The sequence below is a fragment of the Triturus cristatus genome, chromosome 5_1 (genome assembly GCF_964204655.1).
Source record: "Triturus cristatus chromosome 5_1, aTriCri1.1, whole genome shotgun sequence".
NCBI lineage: Eukaryota > Metazoa > Chordata > Amphibia > Caudata > Salamandridae > Triturus > Triturus cristatus.
The window spans coordinates 919,178,096-919,201,488 of NC_140587.1; the positions used below are offsets into that span (position 1 = coordinate 919,178,096).

Here is a 23,393-nt window from a genome sequence, read left to right on the forward strand (position 1 = left end):
CACGGCAGAAGTCTTTCAAAAGTACTCCGGGATAGAGTGCAGCAGTTGTTGCTATGCTTCTGGTGTAGTGCGCCCTGGAGTGGATGCTTTGCTGTGTCATGGCAGAAGGTGAATGAAAGTGTGGTGCTGATGTTCCTAGGTTGGTCTAAGACGTGAATGACTGGATTTTAACTCCATTGGCAAACACAGGAGATGTGGGTTGGAGGTTGTTTACCTGGTTTGATTATATTTTAGTGATTTTATTATGGCTTGTCTGATGGTTCATCTGTTCATTTCTGGTTGGATACTAAAAGCATACATGCCAACATTTTAGAACAGTAAAGTGGGAGATTTTGAAAAGGAATCTGGGGAATATATTTTCCCCATTGACTTTATTGAAGCAGAGGACATTTCAGGCAGGAGACAGCCAAAATAAAGCCATTTCGGTTTTTAAAAAATCGAGAGTCTGCTTCTTGAATAGCATGTATTCAAAAGGAAAAGTGTCAAATAAATGTGTACTTAGTAAACTCTGATACCAGCCTAACAGCTGTAGCTCCAACATTTAATCTGAAACATGATCCCCTCGAGCCTCTGACGTAGAGCTACCATCTCTAGTTTCCTGGTATAGCTCAAGGTGTCCCAGGGCAGACGTTGAGCCTTTTTTAATTAGAGAAAGGTCTGATTTTAGTTATTTATGTGTTCCATTTGGGATGTTGCTTCCTTTATGGTTATAGATTTAAAGTGTCCACCTAGATATTTATGGTGAAAAAAAAGTTTTATTTCTGCTTTGTCAGGATTAAATTTTTTACATTTTCCAGAGTGGAAAGGGGTTGGAAAGGAGTTGCTGAATACATATATACACAGGCACATGCATTTGTAAATAAGCATGAACTCAAAGGGCATTCCAGCCCTGAGATTACAATCTTACTGGTGTTTCCAGCCCCTGTGAGTAGATTTGCTTGAAAGACAAACTTCATGCTTTGTAAAACTGTTGAAGCATGTAAAACCAACTTGTGTATGTGTATGTTACACTTGGACACCTAGATAGATTTTGAGCCATACTATTTGGATTCTGGCCTTGTAGAGTTCACCTAGGTGTAAAATGTAAACATTTAGTTGTTGCTAAAGCTATAAGTATAAGCTCACATTCTTGGCAGCCAAGGAAACTGACAGACAGATGAATCACACAATGTGGCCAAGTGGAAATGGTCAGACTATGAGCAGTCTTGTTCATCCTAAGCTGACAATCTACACACTGGATCAGAAGTGAAATCTGGGTTTGATTTAAAGTAATGTTTTGTGAACTCACCTGAATACTATTAAACAAAACAAAGCATGTCTGCAGTAGGGAACATTCACAACCACTTTTTTTGTGGTGGGAGATAACAAAAGGATAAGTGGGCGCTCAGTATTTTCAGGAACCGATGCATTCTATTACACGTCACTGAACATTCAACGTGGTTGTTGAGACCTGTTCTCCTAGACAGGCTGGTGCTGGTACAGGAAGTTGTAACCCTCCTTTTAGAAGAATGTAGTGGAACACATCTTCAAGCATTTAAAGAACAAAAATATATTTTCCTACTGTTTCTTGGTAAAAAGAAAACATCAACTCGAGTGTACTGATCCTAGACATCAAGCACATAAACAGGTTGGTGAATAGAGAAGAATTCAGGATGATGGCCGTCCACCAGCTTTTTCTGCATCTCCATCAGGTAGAGTGGGTGATGTCCATAGATGTACAGCATGCATATTTTCACACCCCAACATGCAAGAATCACAGGAGGTTCCTGAGTTTTGCGATAGGCAAGTCATGCTATCAAAATCAGCCCCTCGAGTGTACTTGAAGTGCTTGGCAGCAGCAGTAGTGACTGGTGCAAATAAGGCATTGTCTTTTAGCCAACCTGGATGATTGGCTGGTATAAGGCAGTTACTCAAAACTTTAACATGACTCTCATTTAACTCAAGATGTACTGTCAGATCTGGGTCTGCAGATCAACTTCTCCAAGTCTGTCCAACAGCGTGTTAAGATCATCCGGCATCCAGGAAGTGACATCACTGGTTTCAAACCAAAATTGTCTCTAAAAAAAGAACAAATTCAACCAAGAGGGCCAATTTCTGTTATCCATCTGCACAGCAAGTGACATAGTTGAATTTTCCATTATCCATCTGCATGGGAAGTGATATCACTTCTTCCCCTCTCTGGACCTACTTAATGGTGGAACTCATCAAAGTTGCACCAACCGTTTGTGCAGTCTGCGCCTGGACTGCACCAGAAACCCTAAGCCTCCCCCAGTACCCTGCGACCCTCCGTGCCTTCAGTCTCAGTTGCCGGTCCCCACGCTGCGGCCTCACTGCACCACACAACACTGAGAGAGCGCTCAACTGCACTTCCTGAAAGTTTTCATGCACTTACCCACACACAACACTCACCGAACCCGCACTCACATGCATGCTCCTCAACAGCCGCTCACTCATCAAACACGCCACAGAGATCTGGGACCTGCTCTCCACGGCCACCCCTCCAGCTACAAGATTGTTTGGCAAGACAGACTTCACAAGCCCGGAGACGGAATTGCCATCATCCAATAGAATTGCATCATCTGCACCACCTCCATGGACATGTCATCATCCAACATAAAACACATGCATCCTTTGGCATTGCCAAGTGAGCTGCAAAAAAACCTGCCTCTGGTTCTCCGCACCTCTCACAGTGCATTGTTTCTCTGGAGCCTGTGTAGTTTCTGTGACGTGTGATATATGTACGAATTTCTAGTTGATTAGTCTAAGTTCATAATTTGGAGATAGTTTCACTGTCTGTGAGCAGCAATATTCCCATTGTGCATTCATAATCGGTGTTTGCAGCTCTTCCTCCCATTTCGATTTAGATGCAGGCTGACATATTGGTGCTTCTTCCTGCATTGCTTTATGTTTATGAGACACTAGCTTTTTGTAGTTGGGTGTCACCAGGACATTCTCTACGATGCGGAATGTCAGTGGTGGGGCTGGGAAGTCTGTGTTTCTTCTACAGCAGGTCTCTCTAAGTTTGCTGCATAGAAATACATCTAATACTGTATGTTCACCCTAGAGCAGCACTGTTGTGGGTTGCATGACTGTTGCCCCTTGATAAAGGTCTCCCAGACAGCTGATTGCAGCTGTCTACATGTATTTTGGTCATGTTGGGGTATGCTCGGGTTGGTAGCCAAGGGTATACTGGGAGGGCTATGGTAGATTTGCACAGTGTCAGAGCTATTTCCACGCCCAATTTGTGCACTTAACAGCGTCTTTGTCAGCTGTAAGTCGTTTGCCTTTGGTGCTTAATATGGTGTTTAGGAGCATTGGAGTCATGTTATCTGTTTCCTTTGACACACATGGTTGATACGGTGTTGTGAACTGTCAGTAATATCTGTAGCCCTTACTTCCTAAAGTTGTTTCAGACTTTCATATTAATCAAAATGTTCCCCTCTGACCTTTTTCCAACCCCTGCAGTACCATTTAGACAACAAAAAAAGAATTTAAAAAAGTCTAAGGAGCTTTTTAACAACTATAGGGGTGCCCTTACTGGGATGCCATTGGAAAAATAGACCATACTAAGGTGGATGGTATCCTGTACAATTACAAACTATCGGATGAAAAGATTCCTTTATCTGGTATACCAAAAGCCCATTCCACTAGGGCAGAGCAGCTACCACTCCTCTCATGAGAAACATTCACATTCCAGAGAATTGTACAACAACCACTATACATCGCTTCAGACATCCACATTGCCTTTTGCTGGACAAAACCGTTTGTGGACTAGGCCTCCCATTGTAACCTAAATGTATGACTAATTTTCCTTTTCCCCTTCTATGCTTTTAGCTGTTTAAGGATAACCAACCAAATCACCGGACAGAGAAGCAAAAGTTACATGTAATGGTTCTTCTCTCTGACTCTATAAACAGCCCAGTTACCTTCCTATCGTTCAGCATAGCTGGGGAAATGTTTTGTGAATGTCAAGATCCTCTCCTGAACTGTCTGATCGTACACTGAAAGAGCCCTTATTTTCATTTTGATTTTCATTTAAAAAATGTTAACCGTGATGTTTTCTATCATTCAGTCAACATTCTGCTTGACTGAATTAACTGATTAAATGCATTTCTTTTCAAGTAAAGAAAATATGGCCTCTTGTACACATATTTCCCCTTATTTAATGCTTCTTCTTCACATGAGGAAATGTATTGTAAAAAGTGTTCTGGGGATCCGGCACATGTGCAGACGTTTTCTACTGTTTGTGGCTTCAGTGACAACATCCATGACAGAAAAATAGGATTACAGGTAAGTCATTTTTCTTATTCTTTAAAACACATCACCTTGATCATATAAATCACAAAGCTGTGAAATTTCCCGTTAGGGGACACTCCTAATCAGGCCCTCAGTAATGTTTTCTGTTTTTGCCTGAGGACCTGAAAAGAGTGCGGTATATATTTTTACCCCCTAGCAAAGGGATTCCATCCATTTAGTTCCCCAGGATTTTTTGCTTTTGACTACCGGGTTGTTAGATATTAATTGTGAGAGAGTCTCACAAACGGAGTCTAATTCACAGTAGATGGTAAATGGACAGGAAGTGTTAACCATCAGTGTCCGCCTTCAAGGCCGCTTCCGCATAGCTGGGGTAAGAGGTTCTTAGCTGGTTACACGTCAACATGTGAACACATGCGTGTGCGCACATGTGTGGGTGGCCTCTCTGAGAGTACCATCTTGTGCAACCTAGTGTCTGCGCATAGGTAGCCAGTCACAGAAGCACTCTGCAGGGTTTGTTTTTGATCTGGAGTAGGCCTTATGTGATTGGGCATTCATAGTGTAGGTCTACGGTGCTTACACTGTTTGACACATTATAGGTAAAATCGGCCTAAACTACAGTTTTGCTTCACTTCAGCGTAAAGGGTCCAGCTTGGTACCAATCAGAAAATATACATGCAGCCTGAGTGTGAATTTACACTCCCCAACATACCACTTACACTGGCACTATAAGATATGTCATATTTCCCTGGTTCAGCTCTGAATCAGATTCTAGACCTTGGTCCCAACTTGTCATATTTCCCTGGCTTAGCTCAGAATCCGTTTCCAGGACTAGGTCCCACCTATTAAGACAAGTTAAATACTCGGCTCCCCAGCAGAAGGATCAAAGGTCTCCCCATAGAATAGAGCAATTAACAGTGCTTGACCGAGTTTCTTGGAAAGGAAGAGGTAGGGAGGAAATCTGCATCTGTTAATTAGCTTCTCACACTGCACAAGGGCTGGGACAGACCAGGCCCACTTGTACAGAGGAGGAGGGCCAACATAGGAGAGGCTTACCTTTGAAGTTTTGGTGGGAAGGGATCAATCAGTTTTGTCATCTAGGGGCAGAGCTAAGGCACTCAGGGGAGCTCTTTACACAGACAACCTGAAGTCACCATATTGGATTGTCCCCGAATGCTGTGCAGGAGGGTTGGGACAGGCATGGAGTGCTAATGTCACATCCTTGCATTGGCCAGGGGTGGCTGATTTGTAGAACCCCACTTAAAATCCTCTGCACAAGGGAGACCGAGTTAAAAAGATATTGGACCTGGGAGCAGTGATGGCAAAAGGATGCCCAGCTGGAGGAAGCCTCCTGATGTCCTTCAAGGATGGACTTTGGGACTTTGACTCCAGGTGACACCCTGGACTAGGATGGGTGTCTCTGGGGTCAGTGGTGCTTGCCCCCCTCTACCACCTGAGGAACAATAGGGGGAATGTGCTTTCTGGGACACTGGCTGATTCCTTTGAAGACTTCTGTGATGTAGTCCTGGACTCTGCTGACCCACAGGTGCCCTTCAAGAATCCAGGAGGTTCTGGAAGTTGCGAGTTTAGCAGGGAGGGTATTTGGCTGTCTGTTATGGAAGGTCTGCGCAAGATGCAAACAAGCAGTAGAAGAATGCCAGGTCGGCAGAGGACAGGTGTGGCACAGGGAGCCAGAAAATCCAGCTCCCCATGAACAGGGCCCTCTTTAGATGCCAGGAGCCTTGAAGGGAATGCACCTGGTTGCTAGGGGTGTCCACCCGGAGCAAAACAAGCAATACATTGTGAAAATCTGCCGTATAGGGCCTGACAGACCGGTCTGCAAAGTCTGGTCACCAGGGAGAAAGAAACGAAGATCCCAAGTGCATAGTGCTCTGCTATATATCCTAAATATCCCCCCAGGGTGGGCAGGGCCCAGCACATCGATTTTGCCAATATTTCCCAGGGGAGGTTGCGTGTGTTGGTCCCGCCTCACCCCCATCCAATTCAGTGTGCCTCTGGGCGTCCCATCTCCCCGGAGAGCTGGCACAAATCATTGCCTTTATTAGGGACCCTTATCTCCTAAAACAGGTACCTGTTCGCTAGGATTGTTGCTGCCCTCTTTTGCCAGTGTCTGGGGGTGCTGGTGTGCCCTATATTACTGCTCTCGGAGGGATGGAAGCATAAGTCCAGTCGCAGATAATGTGGCGACTCCCACGCAAAGCTTCTGTGATGTGCTTGCGAGCGAGGAGCCAGTAGGGCAGCACTGGAGAAGGCTCCCTGCATGACCTCTACCTCCTGCAGTGCCTGGTAGGCACAAAAACCTGGAATTAAAAAATAATTATTGCAAAAATAGACATGCAGAGCGAGGCTGCTGAGGAGAAAACAAATTGCCGGAGCCGCTCACAAATTCACTGCTTCACAAGGGAGCGCCCCATAATACTCCACAAAGAGGCCAATTTACATACTAGTTGGCTTCTGGGGTGCCACAAAATAGGCAGAGGCACCAGCATCATACTGTAAAGGTATTGTTGGGACTCCAGGAGGCGCAGCAGCCCCCCAGGAATGTTGTTTGTAACTCCAGCTACCTTTTCTGGGAATTGAATCCCCGACCGTGGGAGAGCTTTGCTTGCATTTTCAAGCACTCTCAGAAGTGGGGCTTTTGCTCTTAGGCTCTGCAGTGCTCATAGCCCTTCTGGTTGGTCCTTTGACTGCAGTGGTAGTCTAATGGTAGCAAAAAGAAGACATGACACTCATAATGACACATGTTTTTGAATTTAAAATGCTTTTGTAACAACATTGATACTAACAATGTAAATGTTTACCATTATAATGAATTTTATTGATTATTACTATTGTGCCTATTTATGTAAATGAAGGTACAATGTTGAATCATAATGAGGGTGCTTTTGCGACTGTGGTGACACCCTGACAAAACCAGTAGACCTTCCTTGTTTGACACCTCCCTATAGTGTGATATTGTATTTAGAGCGTGTGTGTTGGAGGGGGGGATTATTGTGGTTTTTGCTTTCAGGATCACTAGGGGTGTAATTTGATATGAGGGTGTCACCACAGGTATTTCCATCTACCTGATGTACATATTTGTAATTTAATGCATAGTATTTAGCAGTGCGGGTATGAAAATTGCTTTTCCTTTTCATACAGAAAAAGTACTGACTGGACAATTATTTATTGAGTGTTGTTGTTGCATACCAATGAAATGGGGGTTATTAGCCCACACCACCTCCTCTGAGTAGGTCGTGGACTGCTCTGCTTTATGACCGAGAGATAGACAAGTGCTACAGTATGGACTTGATTCCCAGTAAAAACAAGCATTGGCATAGCCAATAGGTCTCGCCTTTGGGACCTTATAAGTGTTTAGCTATGCAATAGTTGATGTTTTTGCACCAAGGATATTGAACTGCATAATTAAATACTTGTAAGGTTGTGAAAGCAAGACCTATTGTCTATGCCAATGCTTGTTTTGTTTGAGAGTGAGAGAGTTAGTTAGTGATTGTGTGAGTTATTTATTTAGTTAGAGCGAAAGTGAGTGAGTGATCTAGTTAGTTAGTGAGAGTGTTTGAGTGAGAGAGTTAGTTTGTTTTTTAGTGAGAGTGAGAGGGTGAGTGAGGTAGTAAGAGAGAGTTTGTTAGTTTTTGACAGAGAGTTAGTTAGTGAGAGAGAGAGCGTTTGTTAGTGAAAGATATTTTGAAAGTTAGTTATTAATTGAGAGTGCGAGCGTTAGTGATTTAGAATGAGAGACTTAGTTAGTTAGTAAGAGGGAGAGGCCAGTGGTGATCAGCCAGGACAGAATTATGCATGGTAATATTGCTTTGCCTGGTTCATAATCTGGGCCTATGTATAAAAACATCTCAGAATTATGGCGACTGAAAATTATTTTGTGATTATATTCAACACTGACTTCATGTTTAACATAAACATATGCGCTGATCTGTTATTGAGTGGACTCTCCTGAAGAACTCTATCAACAGAAATACTGCGATTTCTTAAAAACTTAAAGTAGGAAGGTAAGCACACAGTAGCACCCCAAGAGACAAGGAAGACTTAAAGAAATGTGATTGAGACGAAAGAAAATGATATATGAATGCCATGGCGTGTAAAAATAAATAAATCATAAATAACCATGATCCCAATTCACGTCAGCGCTTCTGTGAATGTAAGAGGGGAAAGCATTCCGAGGCAACCGTTCGGATGCAAAAGAAGACATTTGCATGTAATGCATGCGGCATAACTGCAGACCAGGGCAAGAACAGATATCGCCTGCATAATAGACACACACTGAGCAAATTACAAATAACAATGGGTCAAAGATTCAGTCTTGAAGGAACGCAGACAGTATAACAGATGAGAAGCCTAAAACACCTCTGAAGGGGGGGCAGCCAATCAGCGAGAAATCGCGGCAATAAAGCCAGCATAGTAATTTACAAACTTACAATAGAATTCAGACGAGGTGCCATAATGATACGCCATGGTCACTGGTAAAGAAAGGCTGATGAAATTTCAAGAAGCCACCGATATCAGACATGACCAACACCAGCCTGGGGGCACTTCTCTGACTTCCCGTGCTTATGTGCGTATCACGCCCGCCCCGCGTATCTCTCACAGGGCTTGAGGTGCTCACTTTGTACATTTTTCTTAGCTGCTCTGATGAGTGACATTCAAATTGTGCAGCCATGTAAGGACACGGGGCAGGATGAGGGGGGAAGGGGTGGGGCAGACAGGCCAGTTCAGTTATAGTGCCGGGATTGCCTTCTACATGACTGGAGCACGTTTGATCAGTCACAGACAAGAGATGTGCCATATACATTAGCCTGCAATGTATGCAACAAACGTAGGAAGGAATATTGTTCTCTGTTGGGAGATGGTTTTTGTTGTCGCCATTTTTTACTCGTTTATACATGACTGTATTGCTAAAACAGTCCATTTTAATTATTGAATGAATGAACTCATGATTATGCAACTTGCCCCTAGCAGGAGCAGCGGCGCGCGGCCATGCTAATTAAAAACAAATGGTCTGCGCGCAGCTGCTCGCTCTCGCAAGGTGGATGCCACCACAAGCACGAGTGTGCTTGAAAAGGAGATGACCGATTTCTAAAGGTCATCTCCTAGAGCAGCGCAGGCCCGCTGCCTAGGCGAGACCTAAAAAACAGTCTGACTTATTACTTGTGAAGGGCTCACATCCTTCGCATCTAATAACCCAATATGAGTAGAAATACAATTGAACCTTCATTGGATATATAGGTGGGGGAACAACCTTTACAACGCAACTTTAACAACGCATGCTGTTACAACAAACGTTTTACAACGCGAGTGCATTGACAACGCAGGACATTACAACGCAAGTCTTTACATCGACTTGCACTAGATGGCGTGCTAACATTAAAAATAGTGTAGTTTACTATCCCAACACCTTCCCTACTGTTACGTGGACTGGAGTTGGAATAGTAAATTACACTTTTTTAATGTTAGCACGCCATCTAGTGCAAGTCGATGTAAAGACTTGCGTTGTAATGTCCTGCGTTGTCAATGCACTCGCGTTGTAAAACTTTCGTTGTAACAGCATGCGTTGTAAAAGCATGCGTTGTAACGTCATACATCCATATAGGTGACTATCGTTCCTTATGTTAGGGTTTCCTGCTTCGAATATTATGCAATCATATTTATCATGGTGATTATATTTCAAATACAACATACTGGTGCATCTACCCCACTCCTCCTTTCATCCAACCCCTTCCATGTTGTAAGTCGCTTGGTAAGAGATGTACCATGACATAGCTGGCATACCACAAGTTCCACCCTCTAATGCCCCCTCCAATTTTCACACCTCAGTCCCTGATCTTCTACTCGAAGAGATTCAGTGTGGCTTCACAGATTGCGGTTCTCTGTCTTTAAATCTTTTGCTGCTTTTTGTGAAAGCCTCCTGGCTTCCTCCTTTTCCTGCCTATGTCAGATTTAAACAATGCTGCTTATGTCGAACCCTTTTTATCTGAAGCTGACCCACAGTTTTTTGTAGCATTCTTTCTTTATTATAAATCATACAAAGTGAGTAAATCATCGATGTTTCAGGGTCATGTTGGAAGATGGTGTAATAAAAACAGCTATTCTACTCATCATATTGTATTAATCTCTTACGATGAAAATTAAATTTCAGATCAAGCTCATCCGGAAACTCCTCACCATCTGTTTCTGCAAAATCGTTGAACAAAAACAAATTTCACTTCTCAAGGCTAAAGATGCTGCTTAACCAGGATGAGAAAGAGAAAAGCAAGAAAGGGGACCTGCAGAATTTTCTCTCTGCTCTTTGAAATAAAAACTGTTTTACAATTAAACAAAAAACTGTCTGGTTCTATTGCATTATTGTTTATTGTTTCTCTCAATAAAAAGAGTTATTAAAAAAATAAATAAATACATTTTTCTTTAAAAACGGTCTGGTTCTTATATACCCAAGATCTTGAGGGTGCAAGCAGTCTCCAGTAAACCAGCAATGTAAAATGCCATAGTGGTGTAGCTCAAGTAGGTGACACCGCTGATATGTTATTAAAGAGACAACAAAAGAACTTCAAGATTTTTACGAGGACATCAAAATACAGAATTTCTACATTGTTTGGTTGTTGCTTTGTTTTTGCGTCTTTGGTATGAAATAATTATCCCTTTAACCTTTGTTTTCAATCAATGACTCCTGTGGAATTGTCTGTCTCCCCCAGATTTGTAAAAACTGTTGAAATGTATGCGTCACTTTAAATATTTTCCATGTTCTGAAACTTAGCTGGCATTAATATTGAAAAAAAGTTATCAATATAGTTCAAAGCCGTACTACTTTTGCCATTTAATTGTGACTGTCAAGATATATATATATATATATATCCAAACTCAAGGTTACCCTTTGTGAGAACGCCAACACACTTTGAAGTTAAACACCTTCTTTATTGCAAGCTGCAGAGAAAACGCTCACATCAGGTAAGTTGCTATATGCGTTTCGGGCAGCATAGCCCTTGATCACTGGCTCAGCATCAACAAGTCTTTGCAGCCAAAGAGGAACATTTAAGGTGCTAGTTGGGCCCGCCTCCAGTGGGCTTGTCATGCCCCATAGCCTCATGGTATCTGTAGTTCCTTCGTTTCCCATCGTGGGTGCTGACAAGTTCTTGGTGCTATTAAGATTTCACATACTCCATGTGGAGTTACTTCTGTAGAAGGAGTTGTCTCCTCTGCTAATTATTCTCGCAACACCAGGCTTCAAAGTCCACACTGCGCTCGATATTTGCCGGCGCTGCAGGTTCGCACTTGTTTGGCGGCAGGGCGTTCTCGCCACGAGGCACGCCGCTAATTAATGTCCAAACTCAAGGTTACCCTTTGTGAGAACGCCAACACACTTTGCAGTTAAACACCTTCTTTATTGCAAGCTGCAGAGAAAACGCTCACATCAGGTAAGTTGCCATACGCGTTTCGGGCAGCATAGCCCTTGATCACTGGCTCAGCATCAACAAGTCTTTGCAGCCAAAGAGGAACATTTAAGGTGCTAGTTGGGTCCGCCTCCAGTGGGCTTGTCATGCCCCATAGCCTCATGGTATCTGTAGTTCCTTCATTTCCCATCGTGTAACGCCCTGAACGTCTCAGGATCGTTTAACAGACACGATAATGAGGACGCAACCACTTGTGAAGGGTTAGTTATTTTAATGAAGGCAAAAACAATACAACGAATAAACAAAAGTTATAGTCACTGGAATCCTCCAGGCTAAGTACGTTACCAGCCCACAGCACGGATGGTCCTAACCGTCCTCTGCATATATGCCGATCCCGGCGTATGCCAACAGAGGGCAGAAATGAAATGGCCGACAATGCCAATCGGTAGGCTGTGAGGGGCACGAAGAGTGTTGGGGAGAATCGAGGAGTCAGGGAAACACCCAGCCGGGGTCTCTACCTGAAGGGAGCAGCCGCTCAACCTCTTCCTCAGACTGCACCGGGACGCGGAGTCACCTCCTGGTGATGCGTCACCGATACCCCAATCAAAAGCAAGAAGACTGAACCGAGAGCAGCCGCTCGATCGATCCTGTGGACTTCCGAGTCTGTAACGCGGCAAACACCTCCTGGTGTGCGTTACAGCTGGCAGTCCCTGTATCTCTGGTCGGGCTGGGAGTTACGACTCCAACCAGCAAAAGCGCCACTGCGCTTTGACTCAGCCGAGTCAAAAAGCGAAGCTCAATGGTTGACCGGTAGAGCTTCCGGGTCCTTCACAGGTGACGATGGGGCAAGACACGGCCCAGGGAGTAACGACTCGACCTACCTCCGTTCTTGCCTTACTGGAGCACCACTCCGGAACACTGCTCTTCACGAAGCAGGTACGTCGGTGTAAACACGATATCCGACAGCGTTGTACCTCCCGGTTCCTCCCTTTATAGGGCGTGTTTTCCTTGAGTTATGTAACAGCTCTCCTGTTTACATAAGGGCGTGTTATCCCTTGAGTTATGTAACAGCTCTCCTGTTTACATAAGGGCGTGTTTTCCTTGAGTTATGTAACAGCTCTCCTGTTTACATAACCTCTCAACCGCTAAGCATCCTGGGAGATGTAGTCCGTTTACGCTGGTTACCGTTTTCCTCCCCTCGCATGACAGGAATTCTTGACAGTACATCCTCCCTCTCAGCGGCTCCCCACGGGTCCAGCGCTGGCAGGAAAACGCCGATGGAACAAGGAGACCAAGCGCGGAGCATGAACCCCTTCAGCCGGTTCCCATGATTGCTCCTCCGGGCCATAGCCTGTCCACGCAACCAGGTACCACAGCTTCCCCCTGCGCCATTTGGACGCCCGAATGCCCGACACTTCATACTCCACCTCCGACTCCACGCATACCGGCCTAGGTGTCCCAGTCGGCTTGGAGGGTGCTGGTTTGAGCAATGATACATGAAAGACAGGGTGTATCCGCAATGACTGGGGCAAGCACACCTTCACGTTCACGGGACCCATACACTTGGTAATGCCATAGGGGCCCATGTACTTGGGATGGAACACACTGTTCTTTCGAAACCTCATGTTTCTTGTGGATATCCAGACGTAGTCTCCAGTGCGGTACAGTGGCCCGGGCCTTCTCTTCCTGTCGGCCGCAGCCTTGTATCGTCTCTTGGCCTCTATTAGGACAGCCCTTGAGCGCATCAACGTGTCTTTTATGTGTGCCACCCTGTCCGCTGTGGCGGGAATCCTGTCCTCTCTGAACGGATGTAGAAATGGCAAGAACCTGGGATGTTGGCCATAGTTGCTATAGAACGGAGATGACTGTGTGGAGCTGTGAGTGGCGTTGTTATAGGCTATCTCTGCAACCCATAGCAAGTCGACCCATTCTTCCCTGCCCTGGTCCACAAAACATCGCAGATACTGTTTGAGCGTTTGGTTCAGGCGCTCGGTTTGGCCGTCCGTTTGAGGGTGGTAGCTGGTGGACAGGGCGGTCTTAACATGCAGCGCAGTGCACCAAGTCTTCCAGAATTGCGCAGTAAACTGCGACCCCCGGTCCGACACGATCACCCCAGGTAATCCATGCAGTCGTACCACATTCTTTAGGAGTAGTGACGCCAATTCCCCGGCCGTAGGGACTCTCTTGCAGGGGATGAAGTGCCCCATTTTCGTCAAGTAATCCACCACCACCAGTATTGCCGTCATCCCCTGGTCTACCGGTAGGCCCACCACGAAGTCCAGTGATATGCTATCCCATGGTCTATCCGGGGTCGGAAGTGGATGTAAGAGCCCTTGGGTTCGGCCATGGTCGGCCTTCATGGTAGCACACGTAGGACACTCCTGTCCCCACCTCCTGACATCCACTCTCATGGTTGGCCACCAGAAATGCCGTCCCATGCTAGCCACCGTTTTTTCAAAGCCCAAATGACCTGCGCATGGAGAGTCATGGCACCAGATGAATGCTTGTTTCCTTAGCATAGGCGTGGGTATCAACAGGCACCTGCCCTTCAGGGGTATCCCGTCCGTCAGCTGCCATTCTCTGTGACTGAGGAGCCACCTCCGCCATGCGAATGACCTGATCCCTCTCTTTATTCCCCTCAGGAAAGTATCCGGTTGGATAACCCCCAATACCATCCTCGGGGAAATGATGGAACGCTCGGTCGCAGGCAATGGTTCCTTAACTGCAGATTGACGGGACAGGGCGTCCGCCTTCCGGTTTTCCGCCCCCGGCCGATATGTGATGCGGAAGTTGAACCCCGCAAAGAAGATCATCCACCGCAGCTGCCTGGGAGAAAGGTGTCTTGTGGCCGTCATGAACTGTAGGTTCCGATGGTCCGTGTACACCGATACCACATGTCTTGCCCCCATCAACCAATGCCTCCATTCGGTGAAGGCGTCCTTGATTGCGAGAAGCTCCTTCTCCGCAATATGGTAGTTGCGTTCGGCGTCGTTGAGTTTGCGGGACATGTACGCAACGGGATGAAGCACCCCTGTGTCGTGGTTGCGTTGGGACAAGATAGCCCCCAGCGCCACATCCGATGCGTCCGCTTCCACCACGTAGGGGAGATCCGGATCGGGGTGAGCCAACACCGGCGCCTTACCAAAGGCGCTTTTCAGGGCCTCAAAGGCTTTGTTCGCTTCAGGGGACCAGACAAACTCCTTGGACTTCCTCAGTAGCTGTGTGATTGGGGCCACCAATCCTGAAAATCCATCTATAAACCGCCTGTAAAAGTTGGCGAAGCCAATTAAACTTTGGACGTCCTTCACGCTTTGGGGCACCGGCCATTCTTTCACCGCCTTGATCTTTCGTTCTGCCATCTCCTGTCCCTCTGGACTCAGCATCACTCCGAGGAATTCCACGGATGTGACGTGGAAGTCACACTTGCTGAGTTTACAAAACAGCATGTTTTCCCTCAGCTTTTGGAGCACAGCTTTGACGTGGTGTACGTGCTCCTCCACACTGGACGAATAGATGAGGATGTCGTCGATATATACGACCACGTAGATATCCAACTCCTCTCTGAATACCTCATTCAAAAAGTACTGAAAGGCTGCCGGGGCGTTGCACAGACCGAACGGCATGACGAGGTACTCAAAAAGGCCGAACCTGGTCTTAAAGGCGGTCTTCCACTCGTCTCCGTCCCTCATGCGCACCAGATGGTATGCCCCTTTCAAATCCAACTTGGTGTAGATACGAGCTTTCTTGACCTGTTCCAGAAGTACACTGATGAGAGGCAAGGGGTACCGATTTTTTATGGTTATCGCATTCAATGCCCTAAAGTCCACACAGGCTCTCAGCTCCCCATTAGCCTTCGGGATGAAGAAGAGTGGCGAGGCGGCCGGAGACTTGGACGGGCGGATGAATCCTAGCTTGAGGAGTTTATCCAGGTACCCCCAGAGATGCACGTTTTCAGGCTCCGTCAGGGCATACAGCCTGCCGCTGGGAACGCTGGCCCCTGGCACCAGGTCGATCTGGCAGTCAAACTGTCTATGTGGTGGTAGCACTTCCGCCTTCACCTCATCAAATACATCCTCAAAACTGTGATAAGCCTGGGGGAGAGCCACATCTTTTTCTGCCGCTGTAGCCACCGTCTGACTCCCGCTCTCATCTGCGTCAAGGGATTCCATTCTTATTCCACAATGCAGGATGCAATACGGTGACGTCATTTCGATGCGATGTGTTGGCCAATCCACAGAGGGGTTGTGTTTCTGTAGCCACGGCAATCCCAATATGACGCCATATTGGGGCGCTCGGATGATGTTAAAATCGATTTGTTCCAAATGGTCCCTCCCATATCTCATCGGAAGGACCCCCGTGTGCTGCCCGATGGGCCCCGTCACCAATCGCCTTCCGTCTACAGCATAGACGTCTTCGGGTACAGCTTTGGGAAGAAGCACTAGCCCTAGCCTGCATGCCTCGTTGTGGTCCATAAACATGCCAGTGGCCCCTGAATCCACCATGGCCACAACGGGTATCCACTGGTCATGCACTCCCACGTGCACCGTGAGAAACAGGTGTCGTTGTCCCTTAGTGACCGAGTTGGAAAGTGAAGGGATGGATGAGTGACTCCGAGATGCCCCTTCTTTGGTCTGGGAGTCCTCTAGTTTTCCGCCGGTATGTCCACCACGGCTGTTACCGACCGGTTGGCCCGATAACGTGACGTCTTCGGTTTGGCAGGGCATTCACGTACGTAGTGGCCTTTTTTGCCACAATATAGGCACAATCCTTGTTTACGGCGTGACTCTTTCTCCGTGGCTGTGAGGCTCGCTCGTATTGCGCCGATGTCCATGGGTTCTCCCTTGGATGTGGTGGAAGTTTCAGGACTTCCCACCGTCACATAGGATGGAAGGGATTTTCCTTTTCTCCCATGATCCCCCTTTCTTTCACTTAGCCTATGTTCCAGCCGTAATACCAGGTTGATAAGGCCCTCACATGTCTTGGGTTGAGGGTCAATATGAGCCACGGCGTCCTTGAGCTCATCGCACAGCCCGTGATGGAAGAGCGCCGTCTGTTTAGCAACAGGCCACTTGGTTTCCGCAACCAGCCTTCGGAACGCGTTGAGATACTGCACCAGGTCGTTGGATCCCTGTCTCAACTCAAGCATTTCACGGTCCGCCGTGTACGAGTCAGCCCTTCTGTCGAATACCTTCAAGAATTCCTCGCGAAAAGCACCCCAATCACATAAGATGGGGTCGTCCCTGCTCACCAGAGGTACGGCCCATTGTGCCGCGTTTCCAGCCAAATAGGAAATAAGAATGCCACACGAGCCTGACTCGTGGGGAACGCCTTTGGTTTGCACGATAAATGTAGCGCCACTTGTGTGAGGAATACCTGCACTGTGTTAGGATCCCCACTGTACCTCTCTGGTGTTGCCAAGGGGATGGCTACCGGCATTTCCACTACTACCGCAGGGGTCTGGTTCGTGAGGGAGGTGCTGGGCGTGAGCGGGTCCAATTGGATAGCATCCAGTCTGGCTTTTACATCGGCTGTTTCTTGCCTAGAGGCAGCCACTTCAACTTGCACGGTCGCTAAAGCAGCCAGCACATCATCAAGTGTTGCCATGTCTGTTATCGACCGGGAGACAGTTAGTGTTATTACGGTCGGATATTTTGTAACGCCCTGAACGTCTCAGGATTGTTTAACAGACACGATAATGAGGACGCAACCACTTGTGAAGGGTTAGTTATTTTAATGAAGGCAAAAACAATACAACGAATAAACAAAAGTTATAGTCACTGGAATCCTCCAGGCTAAGTACGTTACCAGCCCACAGCACGGATGGTCCTAACTGTCCTCTGCATATACGCCGATCCCGGCGTATGCCAACAGAGGGCAGAAATGAAATGGCCGACAATGCCAATCGGTAGGCTGTGAGGGGCACGAAGAGTGTTGGGGAGAATCGAGGAGTCAGGGAAACACCCAGCCGGGGTCTCTACCTGAAGGGAGCAGCCGCTCAACCTCTTCCTCAGACTGCACCGGGACGCGGAGTCACCTCCTGGTGATGCGTCACCGATACCCCAATCAAAAGCAAGAAGACTGAACCGAGAGCAGCCGCTCGATCGATCCTGTGGACTTCCGAGTCTGTAACGCGGCAAACACCTCCTGGTGCGCGTTACAGCTGGCAGTCCCTGTATCTCTGGTCGGGCTGGGAGTTACGACTCCAACCAGCAAAAGCGCCACTGCGCTTTGACTCAGCCGAGTCAAAAAGCGAAGCTCAATGGTTGACCGGTAGAGCTTCCGGGTCCTTCACAGGTGACGATGGGGCAAGACACGGCCCAGGGAGTAACGACTCGACCTACCTCCGTTCTTGCCTTACTGGAGCACCACTCCGGAACACTGCTCTTCACGAAGCAGGTACGTCGGTGTAAACACAATATCCGACAGCGTTGTACCTCCCGGTTCCTCCCTTTATAGGGCGTGTTTTCCTTGAGTTATGTAACAGCTCTCCTGTTTACATAAGGGCGTGTTTTCCCTTGAGTTATGTAACAGCTCTCCTGTTTACATAAGGGCGTGTTTTCCTTGAGTTATGTAACAGCTCTCCTGTTTACATAACCTCTCAACCGCTAAGCATCCTGGGAGATGTAGTCCGTTTACGCTGGTTACCGTTTTCCTCCCCTCGCATGACAGGAATTCTTGACACATCGTGGGTGCTACCAAGTTCTTGGTGCTATTAAAATTTCACATACTCCATGTGGAGTTACTTCTGGAGAAGGAGTTGTCTCCTCTGCTAATTATTCTTGCAACACCAGGCTTCAAAGTCCACACTGCGCTCAATATTTGCCGGCGCTGCAGGTCCGCACTTGTTTGGCGACAGGGCGTTCTCGCGACGAGGCACGCCGCTAATTAATGTCCAAACTCAAGGTTACCCTTTGTGAGAACGCCAACACACTTTGAAGTTAAACACCTTCTTTATTGCAAGCTGCAGAGAAAACGCTCACATCAGGTAAGTTGCCATACGCGTTTCGGGCAGCATAGCCCTGATCACTGGCTCAGCATCAACAAGTCTTTGCAGCCAAAGAGTTTGGACATTAATTGGGACTTGTCAGCACCCACGATGGGAAACGAAGGAACTACAGATACCATGAGGCTATGGGGCATGACAAGCCCACTGGAGGCGGGCCCAACTAGCACCTTAAATGTTCCTCTTTGGCTGCAAAGACTTGTTGATGCTGAACCAGTGATCAAGGGCTATGCTGCCCGAAACGCGTATGGCAACTTACCTGATGTGAGCGTTTTCTCTGCAGCTTGCAATAAAGAAGGTGTTTAACTTCAGTGTGTTGGCGTTCTCACAAAGGGTAACCTTGAGTTTGGACATTAATTAGCGGCGTGCCTCGTCGCGAGAACGCCCTGCCGCCAAACAAGTGCGGACCTGCAGCGCCGGCAAATATCGAGCGCAGTGTGGACTTTGAAGCCTGGTGTTGTGAGAATAATTAGCAGAGGAGACAACTCCTTCTCCAGAAGTAACTCCACATGGAGTATGTGAAATTTTAATAGCACCAAGAACTTGTCAGCACCCACGATGGGAAACGAAGGAACTACAGATACCATAAGGCTATGGGGCATGACAAGCCCACTGGAGGCGGGCCCAACTAGCACCTGCAAAAGCTTGTTGATGCTGAGCCAGTGATCAAGGGCTATGCTGCCCGAAACGCGTATGGCAACTTACCTGATGTGAGCGTTTTCTCTGCAGCTTGCAATAAAGAAGGTGTTTAACTTCAAAGTGTGTTGGCGTTCTCACAAAGGGTAACCTTGAGTTTGGACATATATATATATTAAAGACATTAAACTGACAATATATAAGGATACATTGTCCGCCCTCAATTTCTTAATTATTGTTTATGCCTACACGCTGTTATTCTGTGAGTATGGTATTTTTATTGTTTCATACTGTTTTCTCTTTTTTTACATTTTTTTTAACTTTAGATTATTAGTCTTTTCCTGTTTTTTTACATAGCACGGATCCTTACTGTTCTTCCAGATTTAGATTGTGACCTTTAAACAAATGTGTAACTGAAACAAATTATGTGACTGTCTGTAGCGTGCAAATAAAGATCTAAAAATATCCAGGATTCAATGCACTCCCTGAATCCACCTTGCATACACAAAAAAACAGTTAATGGATTCTAACTACTGAGTCGAGAGTTGTGTGATTAATGGTAATACATTATATATTCCTATATTGAATTTTAAAAAGTAGAATATGTAATTCTACCTGTTAGTTTTCAAAGGCAATTTATGTATAGAAGAAATATGCTCCAAATGAATGAGGAAATATTGAAGTTCTTTGCTTGTACAAAACTAGTATGCAACCCACAATTATGCGGTTGGTTTAAGGGTTTTTACGGTATATATCAGGGTAGATGATATCTACGCTTAACTCTATTTTATTGAAGATTTTGTTTGGCTACACATAGCTCCACCTACATCTAGTGGCCAACGGCGAGCGTCTGTAAGCACATGAGATGTATTGAGAGTCTGTAGAATCTTTAACAACCCCCCCATCCCCTTCCCGATTCACTATAAATGAAAGCAGTTATATACAGCGGACAGTTTCGAAAGTTGGACAGGTGGTGGGTCCAAGGCCAATACCCAGTGCTCCCACCATCCCCGAAGTCTGAGTGATGGGCTTTATCAGTTCACTTGTAGAACTTGTCTTAGGCATTTTGTGCAAGTAAGCTCTGAGAATTAATCTGAGAGGAGTTTGATATAGGGAGCCCAAAATCTTTCAAAGTTGGCTTCTCTCCTCCCCAGATATGCTGAGATTTTTTCCATCGCCAGAAGGTCCAACATGTGTGTGAGCTACGCCTAGTATATCAGAACTTCCTCTTTCTCCCACAGGTTTGTAAACAGCTTGTTTAGCTGCACAAAGAGCTAGCGTAATCACTTTACCTCGGGCTGAGCGTAGGTGGTACGTTATTAGGCAGGCCGTGTAGGATATATGCGGGAAACCACAGGATGTTTGTGGACAACATTTCAGCAATGCTAGACAAGACATCATCTGAGTATCGCTGTAGTTTTGGCCAGCGCCAAAGTAGAGGAGTTGGGGTTCCTCATTTGCCCACACCCCCTCTAACAATTGGGCGATTTCATCAGGGACCAGGACTGTATACGTGCTGGGGTATAATACTAATAGAGAGTAATATCTCCCTGCCTGCACTACTCAATGCTGAGGTGCACAACCGATAATAAATATCTGTCCACTCCTTGTAAGACCTTGCTCGGTCCAGTTCCCCTCCAACTGTCTCATAGCCGGGGAGCGCGATGAGGATGGTGTCCCTGCCAATAACTTGTACAAATCAGGTATGAGATGTTTGTCATAAGCTTTGGTAATAACCCACTTCTCAAAAGGAGTTAACTTTGGGCTAGGGTTAGCTTTGATTGAGGGAAGCGTGACCCAATGTCTTATTTGTAAGTATTGCCAGTGTTTGGTCTCAAGGATTCTGTAACCCTCTCTCAGTTGTCTAAAAGATTGAAGTCCATCCCTGTCACAAAAGATCTCCCACCGGTTTGCAGTTGGAATGTTGCCATTGGGTATATGTATTCCCTTTAAGTGCTGGAGTAAACTACCGGTTGCCTATGATAGGTGTCATGGATTATGGCTGCGTCGTAAGCCCTTTGAGGATTGCCACTATATCCCAAACTTCTAGAGTTGCTCTGAGCACTGGAAATATATAGAACCACCACTCCCAGGGTCGAAGCAGGTGCAGGATTCCCAAATCACAGTTTTTTTCTTTTCCATTTAAAGTTCTCTATCAATTTCTGTAATTTATCAAGTATCCCACCTGTGGGTGGTTGGAGTGGGAGGGTCTGCATAATGTAAAGCTGTCTAGGTAAAAGTGACATTTTGATGGTAGCAATGCGCCCCATCCAGGACAGTCCATCCCCATTTGCCAGTAAGTCTTTATGGCCATTCTTTAAAAGTTTGTTATAATTTTGGGCTGCAGTTAAGTCAATTATGGGAAAGATGTGTATTCCCAGATATTGGAATAACCATTGGGTCCAGGCTAGAGGAGAGGTTTTAACAGTTCCTCCCTCAAAATATGTGGTGTGCTATACATGCTATACATACATACATACATACATACATATATATATATAGACCCAATTTTATTTTGCATTATGAACAAAAGAACATAACACACAGTACTGTTCCGTCTGAAGCATCACTGAATGGTACAATATGGGTGACAGAGCTCTCGTACGCCCCAGAGACAGTATCTGCCATCATAGCATATTTCCCACCTCATAAGCTCAATAGAAGCCCCCAGGTTCCCCCACAGAACCCACAATAAATAGTGTGATTCAATCTGAATGCATGGCTTGCGGTGAGCCTCCCTCAGTGTCCGAAGAGGTCACAACACATATCTCCGATGCCTCCAGTGTCTTGGACATCATCAGGTGTAATCCTCCTGTCCTCTGCTGCCTTCGTATGTAAGTGGTGAATGGTCGCCATGTTGTATCGAACATGGCTACCCTGTCACTGACTTTAACCGTAAGTGTTCCATGGCATAAATCAACCAGACCTTTCCCCACCACATGTTAAGTGAAGGTGCCTGTGGTTGCTTCCACATCTGCCCATGCTCAATCTCGTTGCCTATAAAAGGTGGGACAATAGTCACCCCAGAGGAGTCATCGTGGGGAAGAATCTATACGCCTCTGGGTCTCCCAGAAGGACCGCAAGGGGATCGCATGGCAGCAAAACACTAGTGATGGCATGTATCATGCGGAGGACCTCATCCCAGAATGCTGTATTACCCGACATTACCACTAGGTGTGTAGGAAATTGCTGCATTCCCCACACCCGTGTCAGCACAGGTCAGAGCCCCCAAACATCTTGGTGATTTGAATGGGTGTGATGTACCAGTGTGTTAGTATTTTGTATGCATTCTCCTTATATCAAAGGCAAATAGAAGATTTGAAGGCCCTTTACCAGATAGCACCCCATGTGTTGTCTGAAATATCAGTAGCCAATTCCCTCTCCCATTCTATTACATAGGGATGTTTCTTGGGGGGGTAAGCTCAGGATATGTCATTACAGCCATGATATACGTCTACGGTGAGTGTTCAGATATAGGGCTTCTATGGGAGTTTCCTCCCTTGTTAAAGCTAGGTGCACTGGAGGTCTACCTACCCAGTGCAATGCCCGACTAATCCTGTATGTATCCTGTCTGTTCAGGGCGTATTTCTCATCAAGGTCTCCCTGTGTGCCAAGATCCCCATCTCTACAGAAGTCTCTCAAAATGGGAGAGCGGCATTGGTTCCAACTAAAAGGACTGGATTATTTACGCCTGGAGGATAGTTCGAGTTGTGAGATAGGAGGGTGAGTGGGAAAGGGTACGTCAGGAAGGTTCGTCTCCTCTGCACCTCCTGCCAGTGAGCCGGGAGTGTGCATGTCAGTGGTAGGGGGGCGAAAGAGGGTTGCCTTCGACACTCTTGGGGATTTATCCCCCCACACACACACCATCAAAGCCAAGCATTTTGTAATGTATTGGTGTTTGTGTCAGTTTGGGAATTGTAAGGGAGAGAGTTTAAAGGACATATACTAGTCGGGTGTGGGTCAGCGGGTCCCATCGTCAGCCACACTGGGGAGTGATCTGACAGGACCCGGACATCTATCTTAGTATCCAGAAATCTGGGGACTAGGGACTTTGAGACAAAAAAATAATCAAGCTGTGAATA

General features: G+C 46.4%; 1 protein-coding gene across 2 annotated transcripts in view; it reads left to right on the forward strand.

The window, feature by feature from the left end:
• Window positions 1-10,680, forward strand: part of RMP24 (ribonuclease MRP subunit p24) — a 195,053-nt gene extending 184,373 nt beyond the window's left edge. The window contains exon 5 of one of the 2 annotated variants that reach the window (XM_085605950.1): window positions 10,424-10,677. In XM_085605950.1, the coding sequence (XP_085462076.1) occupies window positions 10,424-10,577 (154 nt within the window). In that variant the 3' untranslated portion in view covers window positions 10,578-10,677. Of the gene's footprint in view, window positions 1-10,423 lie in introns of both variants that reach the window. The other variant, XM_085605951.1, reaches the window with a different exon arrangement.
• The last annotated feature ends 12,713 nt before the right edge of the window (window positions 10,681-23,393 follow it).